The 15,631-nt window shown below is 44.2% G+C and overlaps 1 protein-coding gene across 1 annotated transcript in view; it reads right to left on the bottom strand.

Moving 5' to 3' along the window:
* LOC135208593 (oxidoreductase NAD-binding domain-containing protein 1-like) overlaps nucleotides 1–14,303 on the bottom strand; it is a 49,245-nt gene extending 34,942 nt beyond the window's left edge. The window contains exon 1 of the mRNA XM_064240943.1: nucleotides 13,985–14,303. Coding sequence (XP_064097013.1) covers nucleotides 13,985–14,064 — 80 coding nt within the window. The 5' untranslated portion in view covers nucleotides 14,065–14,303. The remainder of the gene's footprint in view (nucleotides 1–13,984) is intronic.
* Between the last annotated feature and the right edge of the window lie 1,328 nt (nucleotides 14,304–15,631).

The raw sequence follows: 15,631 nt of genomic DNA on the forward strand, positions 1-15,631 counted from the left end.
GAACCCTCCCGTCCTACCGAGGTGAGACGGGTCCCGAGAAGCTCCCGAGGGAGACTTCTTAGGAGGGAGGAGGCAACCTTCTTCTTCCTCGGCTGTGAAGCCTTAGAGTCGAAGGGGAAGAGGCGGCAGCCGACGACGATGAAGAAGATGAAGACGACGACGACGACACCTTCCTCCTCTTCTTCGTATCAGCTTCCTCAGGACAGACGTAAGATCTGCTATCCAGGCGGAGAGCGGGGCTGCTGTAGCGAAGCCACAGGGCCCGGACGCACCTGTACAGACAGACCAAAGTCTGGGGTAGTACCACCACGACAGGGACGACATCAGCAGGTATGGGCATCTCAGGAACAGCAGGCACAGCCAGCACAGCATCGGTAGGGACAGCCAGCGCAGCAACGGCAGGGACAGCCAGCGCAGCAACGACAGGGACAGCCAGCGCAGCAACTGCATGGACAGTCAGCCAGAATCGGCAGGTACGGCAGGCAGCACCGGAAAACACAGAAGTGGAGCAGCAGCCAGCAACATCCTGGTACTGGCGGCAGGTCCAGGGGCGAGCTCTAGGGCAGCGGAAGTGTGGTCGCTGCAGCGCGGCAACCACGAGCGGCGGCGGCACGCCCCCCTCTCGGTACGGCGAACGGCACTTCACAGCGGCTGTAGGCAAGACTGTTACCACGTGAGGCGAGTACACCAGGTGAGGAGGGACGTCGTCACCTGGTTGCGTGGTCACCACTCCATGGGTGACCGCAGTAGGCCCAGACATAGAACCGCAGCCCCTGGACACTAGCACGCCCTGCAAATGGAAGGACGCCCATACCTCACCAAGGTCCACCCTCTGGCAGTAGCACCTGCGGAAATAACAGTAGTAGCGATTAGTGGTGGGGGAAGTCCCCTCGCGCGGGGGGGGTGAGCCCTCTCCGAACGAGTGGAAGACCCCTAATACAATTGTACATCGGGCACCGAGCGCCCTCCCCCGCGCTCGACGGATCGGGCGAGGAGAAGAACGCCGATAACCTCCCCCCCCCCAAGGGGAAGGGCCACTGTGGGAGCTGAGCGGGGGGGGTTTCTCGTTCCCCACCCCCGCACAGTACCCATGTACCCAACAACAATATAAGAGCCCGAGAGCAATCGTGCCATCGGCCCGAATGCAAGGGCATAAGGATCAATTCCTGACTGAGCGGAACTTGAATCAAATAAATATTGATGCAATCAAAAAATATATGAAAAATGAAAAGACTACTGCGCTTGCGATTTCACTTCATACAATAAAAGGGGAAGGATCAATTCCCTGGGATAGCAGAAACATTGATCCCAGTAAACAATGCAATCTCATAAAAAATGAAAATGAAAAAGAACTGCACTTGCGATTTCACTTCATTCAAAATAAAAAGGGGGAAGGATCAATTTCCGGGTAAGCTCGGAAACTGATCCAAAATGAGTATTGCTACAATCAAAATAATATATGAAAATGAAAAAGAATACTGTACTTGCGATTCCACTTCCATACTAAATAAGTTTCCGTGCCGAGCGCATTCGTTCGGCAACGGGCATATAGGTCAAAAAAATATAAATGAAAAGAGCACTACTTACGATTTCATCTACACATTTCCAAACTCAATTTACGCTCGGAGCGAGTGCTCCCGCCCTCGGCACCGAGCATACACAATACGAGGATCATTTCTGGGAAAATGAATTCCCGCACTTACGCCCTTCAGTCCCGGCACTCGGGTAATCGGAGGGCGTGGTGACACCAAGATCCTTAATTCACAAAGAATTCAATGAACTGATTGTACTTACAATTCAGTTTCACTAGATAATTAGAAAAAGAAAAACACAATCATGCGAAAGCAAACGACGATGAAGCGGGCAGAGAGCGATGATACACGTCCACACGCCAGCAGGCCGAAAGCAAAAGTGATTGTTTACCATCCAGTCGCTGCGCGCGCGCCTGTCGGACAAGCAGTTAAACTACCGAACCCCTTGTTCGAAAGCTTACGACCTATCCAGCTGCCGCTAGTACCTTCCTATTGTAAAAGGACCGAAGGTTTGTATGCCGTGTCGGAACAAAATTACTTTAACACGTCCTGACACGGGAGATTGTCATCAGTCATGAGTTGTTGGTGGTGATAACAGGAGCTCAAGGCCTCTACTCTCCTTTTGAAGTAAGTATTTTCTCCAAAGTTAGAAATTAAGGCCATATTTTAAGATTTAAACAGAGGGTAATGAAAAGTGTGGCCAACGCAGTGCACACTACCCCAAAATGCTTTCAAAATTTTTACTTACGATTAAAAAAGTTTAGAAGCTTGACGCCATCTCGATGTTTGCGGAGTCGCCTGTGTCAACAAACTTCCCATTTCCTGTGCTAAATTCGCACACCACTTGTACCCATTGATGCTGGGGCACTTTCATCACAACAATCATAAACCCGACCTCTAACCAGTACTTATCTAAGGGAACTACGTACAGCATTCTTTGCGGCATTTTGCGCTCTTCAATTGTTTATCAGTTTTGTCAATTGGTATGAGTTTATTCTCCAAACTGGGTATAAGACTTACACAAAACGGTGGAAATAAGTGAAATTAGCATATCTATTTGTAGTATATATACATATTAGAGCAATATGAAATTTTCATTATTAAAATGAAGTTTTATTGTATACTTACCGAACAATTATACAGCCGTGATTTCCACGAGCGGCAGGATACTAAATTCAAATTTAGCGCGTAGGCGTCGCCAACACTGGTGGTGATGACGTCATCTCCCTCCCTTGCCGGAGGAACCAGGTACAACTGCCCAGGTGAATCCAATTCTTTCTGCCCGTCCGTCCACCTAAGGGGAGGAGGGTGGGTATAATCATAATTGTTCGGTAAGTATACAATAAAACATCATTTTAATAATGAAAATTTCATTTTTATTGTAGTGTCTTACAATTATACAGCTGATTACACATTTATGGGAAGGTGGGATTCAGTGGACCACTAGTATTTCTAAATGGTTACATTTATTACAATACCAGTAAACACTCAAGGTGCTGTTGTACCTTACCTTGTAAGAGAGCTACAGCAGACTGTTACTGCCTCTGGTCGGTGCTCTTCTTACTATTGTAGAGGAATTGGAATTTGACCAAAGTTAGCCTCTACAGGAGTGGAATTCTTCCGTAGTTCAAGCGAGTCAAGGCTGACTGACGGAGGATAGTAACAACAAAGATTGCCCTTGCCCTGGGCTAAGACCAGAAATTCAATCACACAAAACATTTGTCACCAACACCAGATTTAAAAAACATATATACCCAACCATTGTAAAAATCTGACCTAACAGACTGGTGAGTATCAGGTACTCAGTACCCCCACCGCTTCCCTTGAACCCGACAACCTATTCAAGGTGAAAAGTTAGCATAGAGGTGACGACCCCTGTGCCGTTTCTCCCAACACCATGCCAGAAACCGCCACCGGACCTAACGTTTTACAATTCTCAAAAACCGTTTCTATCTCTTTGAGATAATGAGTCGCAAAAACCGAATTCGATCTCCAGAACGTGCTCTGAAGAATCGAAGCTAAAGATAAATTCTTTCTGAATGCTAAAGAAGTTTGCCACTGCTCTAACCTCGTGAGCTTTAACTCTCAGAACGGAAAGATTGTCGTCTCGGACTGCGAGTGAGCTTCCCTGATAAGCTCTCTAATAAAGAACGATATAGCATTCTTAGAAAGAGGACGAGAGGGATTTTGAACCGAGGTCCAAAGCTTAGAAGATTGTCCTCTAATACCCTTAGTGGCAAACAGATACTGCTTAATAGCCCTGACTGGACATAATAGCCTTTCTTCCTCCTCATGTCCAACCAAATCAGATAAGTTCCTTACCACAAAACTCCTCGGCCAAGGATTAGAAGGATTCTCATTTTGGCTATTGAAAGGTCAAAGATACCGAAATACAGCATTGCCTTGAGAGAAACCGAATCTTTTGTCTATAGCGTGCAATTCGCTGACACGCTTAGCAGAAGCTAGTGCAATAAGAAAAAGTGCCTTCCTAGTCAAGTTCCTGAGTGAAGCCGACTTCAAAGGCTCAAACGGTGGCCCCATGAGGAACTTAAGCACCACATCTAAGTTCCAAGCCACTGTATCCTGCAGGAGCTTAGTGGTTTCGAAAGACCTAATGAGGTCCGACAGATCTGAATTGGAGGAAATATCCAAACCTCGATGTCGAAAAACTGAAGAGAGCATGGCTCTATATCCTCTGATCGTCGAAGGAGCCAGTTTCTTAGAGTTCCTAAAAATAGACGAAAATCTGCTATTTCTGTTAAAGAGGTCGCAGAAGTAGAGACTTTAGCACTTCTACACCACTCTCTGAAGATTCTCCACTTCCCTTGATAGAGTTTGTTAGAAGACTCTCTCCTACAACGAGCGATAGCTTCTGCAGCTCTTCTTGAAAACCCTTTCGCTCTGACAAGATTCCGGACAGTCTAAATCCTGTCAGAGCTAGAGCGGACAAGTTTTGGTGGAACCTCTTGAAGTGAGGTTGTTTGAGAAGCCACTTCTCTGGAGGAAGAAGTCTGGGGAAGTCTACTAACAACTGCGGAGAAGGTCCGGGAACCACTCTTTCCTGGCGGGCCAAAAGGAAGCGATTAACGTTAGTGTTACATTGCTGTGCGACATGAACTTGTTCAGCACCTCTCTTATTAGACCGAACGGAGGGAATGCATAAGCTTCCAGACCTGACCAATCCAACAGCATTGCGTCCACGACCAAGCTAGAGGATCTGGAACTGGAGAACAGAGGAAGACGGTAGTCCTTGATGTCGCGAACAGGTCTATTGACGGTCGTCCCCAAAGGCGCCAAAGTTTCTGACAAATCTTGTTGTCCAAAGTCCACTCCAGAGGTAACACTTGCTGTTGACGACTTAACTCGTCCGCCAGGACGTTCATCTTTCCCAGGAACAAATCTCGGGACTAGCTGAACCTCGCTTCGTTTGACCACAGGAGGAGATCCTTGGCTACTTCGTATAGAGAGAAAGACTGAGTCCCCCCCTGTTTCCGCACGTACGAGAGAGCCGTGGAGTTGTCGGAATGCACTGCCACTACCCGACCTTCTACTAAGCTCCGAAACTGTCTGAGCCCCAGGAAAATTGCTAAAAGTTCCTTTACATTTATGTGGAACTCTTCTCCTTCTCCGACAAGCTCCTGAAGTCCGTTGATTTCCCAGCAGCGGGCTCCCCAACCTCCCGTGTCCGATGCGTCGGAAAAGAACTGTAGGTCGGGAGGATGGGTCGTAAATCTAACCCTTCTTCCAACCTTGCTCGAGAGAGCCACCACCTTAGGTCCTCTTTTATTTGATCTGTGACAGGAAAGGTAATCGAGTCTGGTTGTGTCTTCCTGCACCAAGAGGCTCTCAGGAAAAACTGCAGAGGTCTCATGTGCAGTCTTCCCAACGTCACAAATTTCTCCACTGACGTCAATTTGCCAGGAGCCTCATCCACTGATTGGCAGAACTTACCTTTTGTCCAAGAACTCCTGAACTGTCTCCAGACAGCCTTGAACCCTCTTCGGGGACAGAAAAGCCAGAAAAAAACAAAAACTTGAGCATTCAGAATCATCCCCAAATAAAGGATGCTCTGAGATGGAACCAACTGGGATTCTGTTTGTTGACCAAAATTCCTAACTTTCTGGCAAGATCCAGAGTTGTTCCAAGGTCCTTCATGCACCGACTCTCTGATTCCGACCGGAGAAGCCAACGTCCAGATAGAGGGAGATTCTTACTCCTAAAATGTGCAGCCAGCTTCCTATCGGGGATAGAACCCTGGTGAAAACTTGAGGATGCGGTCGCTAGTCCGAAGCAAAGCGCCCGAAACTGAAACACCTTGCCTTCGAACATGAACCTCAGGTACTTCCGAGATTCGCGATGTATCGGAATGTGAAAATAAGCGTCTTGCATGTCCAGAGAGACCATCCAATCCCCGTCTGATGGACTCCAGAACAACCGAGTGGTCTCCATATGAAATTTTGTTTTCTGGACATGCAAGTTCAGGGGCGCTCACATCCAAAACCCGGCCTCCAGCCCCTGATGACTTGGGAACTACAAAAAGGCGATTGTAAAAGCCTGGAGGGAAAACAAAAAAAAAAAATTTTCCCTTCTATCTGTTCTATCGCTTCTTTGAGAACAAGCGCTTACCACTTATGCGGCTAGCGCCAGAAATTTTCCTTGAGTCCCGGGGGGCGAGAGTATGCCTGGAATGGCAATTGGCACAGGTGAGAGCGAGGGAGGTGAAACGAGAGGAATACGATAGCCGAACTTGAGTATTGTACTACCCAGGCTTCTGCTCCTCTGTTTTCCCATTCCTCCCAAAACAGCGCCAGCCTGGCTCCCACTGGTGCATGAAGAACCGAGCTTTCATTGGAAGGTTTGTTAACCTTGGCCGAGGCCTTAGACTGAGGTCGCAAATTCGACTTCGGCCGAAAGAAGCGCTTGGGTTTTCTCCCTCGAAAAGGCGCTTGGGCCAGAGGAGAAACCGAAGGAACAGTCTCCAAAGGAGCTTTAGGTCTCTTACGAGGACTGGGTGTCCAGTAAATCCGAAGTAGAATTTCTTATTTCTAGCGCCAGACGAAATTGACAACACTACATCGTCTGAAAAGAGGTTATCTTTCACAAAAGGAGCAAAAACAAGGAGAGCAGAATTCTTGTTGGAAAGTAACCCTTTAGAAGCAAAGGAGCACCAAAGTTGCCTTTTCTTAAGGTACCAAAGGCGATGAGCGAAGCTAACTCATCACATCCATCCTAATGGATTTGTCCGCACAGGACAGAACACCAATCCAATCCTCCCCGCTAACTCCTGAGAAAGAGAAGGACAGTCTTCGATCTTGGCCGCTAAAGCGCCAATAGTCCAATCAAGGAAGCTAAAGACTTCCAAAAGTTTAAATTGATTCTTTACAACGTGGTCCAAACTCAGGCGCTGTAAAGAAAACTTTCGCTGCGGCGAAAGCAGATCTTCTAGAGGAGTCGATTAAAACTGGAGAAGTCTCCCTGGGAGGAGGCAGAAACTCCCAGAGAAGGAGCTTCCCCAGTTACATAAAACCTATACCTCTTACGAAGCAACTTAGAGGGAGGGTAAGCAAAAAGAGCCTTCCCTAAGTCTCTTTTCATAGACATCCATTTCTCCGTCTCTTTCAACGAATGTCTAACCGCTTTCGATAGAACAAGTTTTGGGAGGAGAGGGTCTGAAGTTTTCCTCCTCATCAAAAAGTCGAAGTTGGGGAGCGCGGAGCCGCTTTCCTCTCAAAATAATCTGGATAAGATACCAGAAGAAATCTAAGGAGACGTGAATAACACAAGAGGTGATGTGAATCCTCCTCCTCTACTTCTTCTTCATTCTCCGATACGCCGAGAAGTAGACGGAACTACAACCGGATCTGAAGGTTTCGAACCACCCTTGGATCATTCATCCAGTTGGTAACATCTCTAACTGCTTGCGCAAAGGCGCCAGAGACGAATCAAAAACAGTTAACGTAGGCTTGGAAGAGCCTAAATGTTCAGCAGGAGGCAGAAAAAAACTACTTGCGCGCTCGGAGCCGCCGAAATTCGAGGCGAAACAGGCGAAACAGGCGCATCAGGCGTAACAGACGAGAAAGCGCCTAAAGAAACACCCTTAGAACTGCTAGCTACAGCGCTAAAACCACAATCTCTACTACTAGAAGGAGCCGAAAAAGGCACAGATTGAGGCGACGAACGAGCCGCTAACGGCCGAGGCGCAACCCTACACTCAGGCTCCTTATACCGCTTGACTGGAGGAGGCGAAGAATCAGCGCCTGAACGCCTCTTTAAGGGACGCGAAACGGGTGAATAATCGCCAAGAGCGCGCGCGACCGGAGACGAATCGCTTGAATCATTTGAAAGGCGTTTGACCGCAACACCTTTCCAACGCTTAACCGAGCCCTGTTGAGGCGCAACAGGTTCAACAAGAGAGGCGCCTGTCCTGTGGGCAAATCCACCGATCGGACTCCCTTGGACTTCCGGTATGTCTTCTCCCCGGTGCGGGGGAGCTGGACAGTGACCTTTGTCTAGGAGACGTGTCAGGACAGACAGACGCACCCTCAAACTACACTCTTACCTGAAGCCGCTTTCTCCAAAAAGTCTTAAACTGAATTACCAAGTTGCAAAACCGTATTCGCTAGTACCAAAAATTTCTGATCTAACCTCGATTCCAGACTGGCAATGGTGTCGGAAGAAACTACACGGGAAGCCGGAGAAGTGGGATTAGTAGGAGGAATAGGAGGTGTAGTTAAAGGAGACATAACAATTTGAGGAGAAACAGAAGGAACAGATGCATCGCAAGACGAAGCAGAGCTAAGTCTACTTTCCCTAAGCGCTGCTTTTCTAATTCTGTCTTTAGCTAATTTCTCCGAGTATGAACTAAAAAACTTCCATTGAGAATCAGTCCAATCACTACACTCGTTACATGTTCGATCTGCTGAACAAACCTGTCCCCTACACTTAACACATTTAGTGTGAGAATCATACTCTAACTTGGATAATCTAGTTTTACATCCTGAGATGCAAAACCTAACTCCCGACGGACTAGAATCCGACATGGCAACGCCTAAATAATAAGCAAAATAACAACAACGCCAAAAAAAAGTACTTCACCAATTCCGAAGATCAAATCCACAAGAAAAAAGCGAAGCAAAGTCATCCAACCACACCGACCACCGATGTTCACCGGACGCCGGCAGGAAAAGAATTGGATTCACCTGGGCAGTTGTACCTGGTTCTCCCGCGAGTGGAGGGAGATGACGTCATCACCACCAGTGTTGGCGACACCTACGCGCTAAATTTGAATTTAGTATCCTGCCGCTCGTGGAAATCACGGCTGTATAATTGTTCGGTAAGACACTACAATAAAATTTATCATTACTGCATTACTATGACAACTATAATTCATGGAAACAGTTTGTCGATGCATCGGCGTCTTTTTGCTGTCGTCTGCTCGTACTTCAGAAATATCTGTAATTTTTCGGGGTTAATTTAGTTGCAAAAAAGGGATAACAGACATGAATTAAAAAAACATTTTGAAGTAACAAAGTAAAGTTAAACTAAATAATGAGTAAAGTAAACAATTAAGGGAATAAAGCTTTGCACCTCATAAACAGTGTAGTCATCTGCTGCTCGTAACTGTGTTTGTGGAGTGAGTGCTTAGGAACCAGGAACAGCAACGTGGTTCAAGTGCAATTTAGAGTGAATTAAGACCAAAATGCGTATAATTACAATCAAATAAGCACTGTGGAGTTTCAGTTGTGATGGCAGTAAGGATAAAACCACCGATTACAAGGTAAAAATGAATTCAATTCAAACCATGACCCCAGGGAATAAAAAGTTTCATACTTTCACTAATATAGGCAACAAAATGTTGTTTTATTGTGCTGATTAAAACTGCAATCTTGAGTAAGATCAATAAACGTTACATATGTACGCTAACATTGTTCAAATGAGTGCTGGGAAGGCTTGGAAAGATGGTGGATTGTCTGTGGTTAGAATGGCCAGCCACGCAATTGCCACCATATTGGATTTCAAAACTGCCTTAAAAACATATTTTATGAAGAGCTCACATGCTTATTTTATTTTGTATGGGGCTTTCATATATCACATTATGTTGACGAAACTTCAATCTTTTGAATGGTATGCTTAAAGTTGTTTCACCAATTAAATATCGAGTGAATAAGGCCTGGCCAGCGCACTGATGATGGATTGTCCGCGGTTGTTTACCCTAATTCATAGTACAGTATAGGTTACATAGGGTAGTTTCAACTTTCTACAGCTAGCCCATTAAGTCAGATTTAGAGTGGCAAACCTGGTCAGCATCATACATTAGGCTAGGTTAGGTAAGTGCAGCAAGGTTAGCAAGACCAGGTCACATACCTGGTTAGGTTAGCCTATCTCCACCTGGTAATTCTACAGAATAGCTAGTTCCACACGGACTGCAAGGAACGTAACCACAGATACGACATTCACTAGGGATTGAGGCGTCCAATGTAGCTATTGTGCTGTGTTTAGTACCGGCCCCCGGGGGTTAATTACAGTCGTCCGAATAAATATTACTTAAAATTCTTGTTCAGGAGGTAAAACTGCATAGAAAACCGCAACTGCCATAGTCTCGGTCGCTGCGGAATAGTACTGTAGATCTGCCCTCCCCTTACCCAAACCCTTCACATAAAAAGAGAAAAAGAGGTTTACGGTAGATCTAGGGTACCTATCCACGGCGGCCCAGACTATGGCAGTTGCGGTTTTTCTATGCAGTTTTACCTATTGAACAAGAATTTTAAGTAATATTTATTCGGACGACTGTAATTAACCCCCAGGGGCCAGTACTAAACACGGCGAAATACATTGGACTCCCCAATCCCTAGTGGATGTCGTATCCGTGGTTACGTTTCTTGCAGGGTAGCCTAATTCTAAAGAATATAGTTCCACACGGACTGCAAGGAACGTAACCGCGGCTACGACATCCACTAGGGATTGGGGCGTCCAATGTATTTCGCCGTGTTTAGTACTGGCCCCTGGGGGTTAATTAGTCGTCCGAATAAATATAGCCTATTACTTTAAATTCTTGTTCAGTAGGGAGGGTAGAATATCACAGCAGGCCAAGCAGGCCACCTACAATCAACGCTAGCCACCCTCCGAAAAAGTACATTATAACGCCGTTTCCTGAAACGGAGATGGGCATCAGTTGCGACTTCTTGTTGGTGAAAAACTGAGCAACAGAGGGTACTGAAAAGGGTGGCTACGGCAGTGGAAATCTCACCAAAAACGCTTTAGAAATTTTTACTTACCAACTAAAAATGTATCGAAGATTGACGCTATCCTTGATGTTTACGGAGTCGCTTGTGTCAACAAACTTCCCCATTTCATGTGCTAAATCTGCGCACCACTTGTACCCATAGACGCTGGGGCACTTTCATCACAACAATCGTAAACCCCACCTTCTTACCAGCACTTATTCGTACTTATTCAAGGGGACTACAGCATTCTTTGCGGCGTTTTGCGCTCTTCAATTGTTTATCAGTGTTGTCAATTGGTGTGTGTTTACCCTCCAAACTAGGTATAAGACTTACACAAAACCGGGGAAATAAGTGAAATTAGCGTATCTATTTGTAGTATATATACTATTAGAGCAATTTTATCATTACTGCATTACTATGACAACTAGAATTCATCGAAACAGTTTTTAAATGCATCGGCGTATGTGTGACACTCCACTAGATTGGCAACGATGAGCCATTTTACCTCACGTGTCTACTCGTAAGTATACATCCGAAACATTTGTAATTTTTGGGGGTTAATTTGGTTGCAAAAAAGGGATAATGGACATGAATTAAATAAACATTTTGAAGTAGAGTTAGAGTTAAACTAAATATTGAGTAAAGTAACCAATTAAGGGGAATAAAGCTTTGCATCTCATAATCAGTGTTGTCGTCTGCTGCTCGTAACTTTGTTTACGGAGTGAGTGCTTAGGAAAACACGAACAGCAATGTGGTTCGAGTGCACTGTGGAGTGAAATTAAGACCAAAATGTGTATAATTACAATCAAAATAAAGCAACTGGGGTAGAGTTTCAGTTGTGATGGCAGTAAGGATAAAACCACTGATTACAAGGTAAGAATGAACTCAGTTCCAACCATAACCCCGGACTAACAAGTTTCATACTTTCACTAATATAGGCAAACAAAATGTTGTTTTATTGTGCTGATTACAACTGCAATCTTGAGTAAGATCAATAAACGTTACATACATACGCTAACATTGTTCAAATGAGCGTGGGAAGGCTGGGGAAAGATGGTGGCCGTCACTGATGAGAAACCGTCCATGCAAAACGTAGCCGCCATATTGGATTTCAAAAACTGCCACCTTGAAAAACTTATTTTACAAAGAGCTCACATGCTTATTTTAGTTCGTATGGGGCTTTCATATATCACAATATGTTGACGAAACTTCAGTCTTTTATATGGTATGCTTAGAGTTGCAATTGTATTCATGTTTCACCAATTAAATATCGAGTGAATAAGACCCGTCCACCGTGATGAGGGTTGGCCTGTCGTGATATTCTACCCTTAGTAAAATAACATAGAAAAACGTCAATTGCCATAGTCTAGGCCACCGCGGATTGACTTCTGCTAGAAATTACCGGTGGTTAAATTTTTAGTTGAGTTTCAGCAAAATTTGGAACGGAAAAATGCAATAAAAATATATTTGTTGCATCAGAAATAGTGTGGTTTCAATGAATTTCACGTTTATTTTGACTCGCAAACCAACCGATTTAGAGATTTAGTATGTATACCCTAGTTCATCCCACCAATTATGGGGGACACCCTTTGGGAACCGGGGTTTTGGGTGGGGGAAGGGGGGGGAGGGTGTTGGGGCATTGAATGATATTTGCAATAAATGAATAATTAATGTTCCAGCACCCCTCCCCCATACCCCTAACTAGGCCTACCGGGGGGAGGGGGGTAGGGCCCCCCAGCGACCCCCCTTAAAGCCACAGTAATTTTCAGGGCACCACAGAACCTAACAAACCCACCTACCTAACCTAACCTAGGGGCCCTGTACCCCTACCTAGGCCTAGCGGGGGGGCTCCGCCCCCTGCGACCCCCCCTTAAGGCCACAGTGATTTTCGGGGCACTACCGAAAACCTAAACAACCAACCTAACCTAACCTTACCTAGGGCCCTGTACCCCTACCTAGGCCTAGCGGGGGGGCTCCGCCCCCTGCGACCCCCCCCCCTTAAGGCCAACTACCTAAACATCCATCAAACCAAATCCAAAGTGATGGTACTGCTGTATACATCGTTATACTACCACCATTATAATATACTCTATAAATTAATGAAGCTTACCTTAAACTGTTGGTTGATAAAAATGTGCTGGTGCTTTGAGGGAAAACGTGAAGCCGTTGCAAGGTTCCCTGACATGCAACTTAAAGTAGGAAGTGGCCAGGTACCCGACGACCACATTGCACTGCAAAACAATCGTAGGAAATCGAAGGTCTGTCAAATTAATGCCAGAAGGGCCAGCCACTACCTCTGCCATAGGTACAGGAAGACAAAATGCCGTTTTTTGCTTCATTATTCGAGTATTCAGTCAAACAAGGATACCAGTGGACACTAGACAGGTAACTGTATTACTCCGCTGAAATGCTAGTGAACTTAGTTTTCGACTCAAGTCATTCGTAATTGGTTATGAAAACCATGACGTCATAAACGATGTCACACCTCTCAGCCAATAATGAGTAACTGGAACTGCTTTTGTTTGCCGTAAGAAAGTAAGTTAGAGGGCTCATTAAAAGTAAACATTACCGTAGAGGAAACACCTCTCCCGACTTAGGAAAAATTCGAGGTAAAAACTTAATCTTTTTTTTTCTCTGTAAGTATGCATTAGCGACAATAATGTATTGAGAAGAAGTGTTTTGTTATCACGTGCTTTACTCGAGAAAAATATCAATATAATAGATTTCCCATAATGGTTGAAACTAAAATATTACCATACCGGTTTTGTTATACCCAACTACCTAGTAGCATTAGCATTTGCAACAGATACCGCCTACCTAGGCCGGTAGGCCTAAGGAAACTGTACATTTCGGAGTTTTGGGTCATGATGATTCAATGTAGGCCTAGGCCTCGACCCCTTACGCTCTGCTTAGCCTAGTAGGTAGGTACTTTGGTCCCCATTGTTCGCCCAGTCCACGAAGGTAGGTAGTAGCCTAGTAAGTCTAGACCACCTCTATACTAGGCTAGACAATATGTATAGGTCTAACCATACACTTTGATAGTCAAAATGACAAAAGGTAAGTCTTAGGACCCCAGGGTAACATCACATTGCACTGTGGGTCACGGACGGAATTGGGCCTAGGTCTAACCCCCATAGGTCTAGCTACTACAGGAACAACATTCCTACTAGGCTAGGTACCTAGCCGGTTACGAATAGTCTACTAAGGTTAGCCTATGTCTACCGGTACCTGATAATTCCCGTATGCTTTAGCCTCAGTCCTCTGAGCGCTAGTTTAATTCCTGGTCCACCTAAGGTCATAATTTCCATAGCTTCGAAAGTTGCTGAACGACTTCAAGGTGTTACGTCATATGATGGGCGTCTTTCATTGACAAGTTATTAAGCTAATTTCTGACATAATTACACTATACGGGTAGAATTTGGAACTAATTTTCACACTGTTATATAAACCCGATACAGTTTCATTTACTAAGAAAAACTATTCCAGTCTCATATTTATGAATTTAGCAAAATCATCACCGGCAATACTAACTCCTAATGAAAGACGCCTGAAATAAAATTTGCAATGATTGTTGTAGTAGCATCAACGAACGTTTCCTTTGTTACTGCTCCTTATCTTCGTTTATTGTACGAACTTAGCTTGCCAATGGTTGAGCCCACAAGTTTAATTACCCTGGGTTAACTTATGTTTTCTGTAATTTTTTTGGCATATCCTCTTAATTTGTCCCCCCTGTGACAAAAGAGGCCTCAGTGAAATTCTGAGACTTCTGTCTTTCCTGGGCTTTATCTCCCACAAATACCGAGTTATATCCAGCATCACTGCTGATAGAACTCATCCAAATAGACCTGGTCTCCCAACACTCATACTATTCTACAAGGGTTGTACAAAGGAAAGGACATAAGCATCTCCATCTCTTTTCATGTCGTTTGATTTGCAATTCCGACTTGAGACCCTGTGATGGATATCATTGTTCCTAATTGTTCAAAAGTTTTTTCATTCACTCTTTCCCAGTCTCATATTATAACATGCGCGAAAACTATCATTACTTCTTCTTCAAACTTATTTTGAGTCTCATCCCTCTAGACATAGGATACATTCTATTATGCTGACGTAGTAAATCTTACGGCCTTTTGCAAACTAAAACATTGTGTGCATGTCCTATATCAATCAAGTTTTTATCTTTACTCTAACCTAAATATAATATTGGTTCCTAAAAAAACTTTCCATTTTTGTTTGTCAACTTTCACTTCATCATCCTTGTCAACTTTTGCATTCATATCACAGTGAAAAACTCCCAAAAATTTTAGTTCATTATTTTTTAAACCCTTCTTTTATGTTATATTCATTGTCCTAATTTGGGTAATTTTCGAAATGATTATGGAAACAGAAGTCAGAATTAAATCAAATGCAAAATTATCATAAATGTTGTATTTTTTTCCTCCTTTTTAGGTGATTTTTAAAATTATTCTTGACACAAAAATCTTGCATCAAAAGATGAAAATAAACTCTCAAAAACTGTCTACCAAAATTGAACCTTTTTTTTGAAACAAAAATCACACATCTAAAGAAGGACTAAAATGCGTTAAATATTTCATTTAAATTTATATATATTTTAAGCTTTTTTCAGTGTAATTATATATTTAGCATTTTTATGATGATTTTTGAAACAAAAGACAAAACCTGAAAATATTGTGCAAAAACTGGAATATTTCATCTTTAATTTTTTTGGAGTTCATTCGCTGGTGGGACCTATGAGGTCATTCAGTGCTGAAACGGAAAGAGTAAAAGGTTTGAAAGGTGTAACAGGAGGAAAATCCCCCAGTTGCACTATGAGTCAATTGTTAGATGAGGGTGGAAAGTAGGATGGAAGAGAGA

This window comes from Macrobrachium nipponense, chromosome 35, assembly GCF_015104395.2.
Source record: "Macrobrachium nipponense isolate FS-2020 chromosome 35, ASM1510439v2, whole genome shotgun sequence".
NCBI classification, from domain to species: domain Eukaryota; kingdom Metazoa; phylum Arthropoda; class Malacostraca; order Decapoda; family Palaemonidae; genus Macrobrachium; species Macrobrachium nipponense.